Source organism: Theropithecus gelada, chromosome 4, assembly GCF_003255815.1.
Source record: "Theropithecus gelada isolate Dixy chromosome 4, Tgel_1.0, whole genome shotgun sequence".
NCBI lineage: Eukaryota > Metazoa > Chordata > Mammalia > Primates > Cercopithecidae > Theropithecus > Theropithecus gelada.
The window spans coordinates 52,324,209-52,326,047 of record NC_037671.1 but is presented as its reverse complement, the minus strand read 5'-3'; the positions used below and the strand labels follow the sequence as shown (position 1 = coordinate 52,326,047).

Below are 1,839 nucleotides of genomic sequence, written 5' to 3'. Positions count from 1 at the left end.
GGGGAGGGATTGCATTGGGAGTTATACCTGATGTAAATGACGAGTTGATGGGTGCTGATGAGTTGATGGGTGCAGCACAGCAACATGGCACAAGTATACATATGTAACAAACCTGCCCATTATGCACATGTACCCTAGAACTTAAAGTATAATAATAAGAAAGAAAGAAAGAAAGAAAGAAAGAAAGAAAGAAAGAAAGAAAGAAAGAAAGAAAGAAAGAAAGAGAAAGAAAGAAAGAAAGAACGATGGAATCTTAAAAAGGAAGAGAACATTTACAGAACAGTACTAAGAATGAATGATAAATGAGAGGATGGAGATCGTCCCACTCGTATCCAATGGTTCTAGTCAATGAGCAAGACAGACAGAGGAAGATTAATAAATTGCAAGCCCTTCAGAAATCCCTTATTGAGTCACTACAAAATTATTTAAGATGCATAGGAATGGAACCTCTAGTTTAGGAACTGTATACTTGTTGATTTCCTTGATCTGCTCTGATATGGACCAAAAAAAAATTAAAGCAAATATCTCTTTCCTTTATTTTTCCTCTGTTGTCTGTGATTACTTCCGTGTCTTCTTTTAAATCTTGGGAGTTCCCATCTAGATTACTAATTCCAGCTGTTCTTGCCTTCTTTCAGCCAGAAGTGAAGGGCACTATATCATCTTTAATAGGTGGAAGGCATGTATAGCGATTGGCAGTCGATGTAAAAATCAATGTGACGATAGTGAATTTAGGATTTCATACTGTGAAAGACCTACAACTCATTGCTGCGTGAGAGAATGTGACCCTATGGACCCAAATAATTGGATCCCAAAGGACTCAGTAGGGACTCAAGAATGGTACCCTAAAGACTCAAGTCATTGAAGAAATCTATCCACAAGAAGATGATACATCTTAACGAAGTCTTCTCATTATTTCATCACTTCATTAATGATCTATAATTTCTGTGCATGCATACCTATAATGAATATACAATTAAATAAAATATATTTCAGCCTGAAATATTTATAAACATTGTGCTTGCTTGGGAGAAAGAATCAGAATACAAAGCAGGGATTTGAACTCAGGAATAGAAGCAGCATGGAGAAGAAAATCCATGATGGGACCACTACGTTTAGTGAGATTCTGGGGCCAAATCCTTATTTAGTGTGAAAAGCATATTATGAGTCATTAGTGAAGTACTATCAAGAATTCTTTGAGGAGACTCAGGAGTGGGGACAGAGTTGATAAGAGCTGTGATCCCTGAACTAGTAAGAATTGTTGCAAGAAATTTGAAGGATTATGAAATCCTCATAACTTTCTCATATTGCTTATACTTCCAGGTTATACCTTTTCTCTCTTTTTTGAAAGAATTATGAAAATAAAAATAAATGATTTTTTTTTTCAAGAATAAGCTCAAAAGGTAGAATAAAGGGAGACTAGGTTGAGGAGGAAAAAGAAGTATGGTAAATCCCTATAGCTTGTAGCAATAATAATAATGTGAAATTATGATTAACTTTTTTGCTTTGTTTTGCTTTGTTTCACGTTTTTAATGTTTCCACACGTTATTAGATGATTCTTATCATGCTGCTTATTGGTGTCTTAGTAAATTTTAAGTTATTTAAAAATAATGTAACAGAATTATATATGTGTGTATGCATGCACACACAGTTGGTCTTATTACCTCACCTAGATTAAAAATTTTCCCCTTATTCAAACATGTTAAAACATCAACTCTAAAAATAGGTGATGGTTTTGCAGGGCTTGGTATGTGCTAAGTATTAGTTAAAGAATGTTCTCTAGTCTGTGTCCTTGGCTGGCAGGCTTGGTTATTATGTGACTTACAATCTGTGGACTACGGC

At 34.9% G+C, this 1,839-nt stretch overlaps 1 protein-coding gene across 1 annotated transcript in view; it reads left to right on the top strand.

Annotated features, from left to right (window-relative positions):
- DEFB112 (defensin beta 112) overlaps window positions 1–862 on the top strand; it is an 11,010-nt gene extending 10,148 nt beyond the window's left edge. Inside the window, 1 exon segment of the mRNA XM_025381545.1 lies at window positions 636–862. Coding sequence (XP_025237330.1) covers window positions 636–862 — 227 coding nt within the window.
- Window positions 863–1,839: the final 977 nt, after the last annotated feature.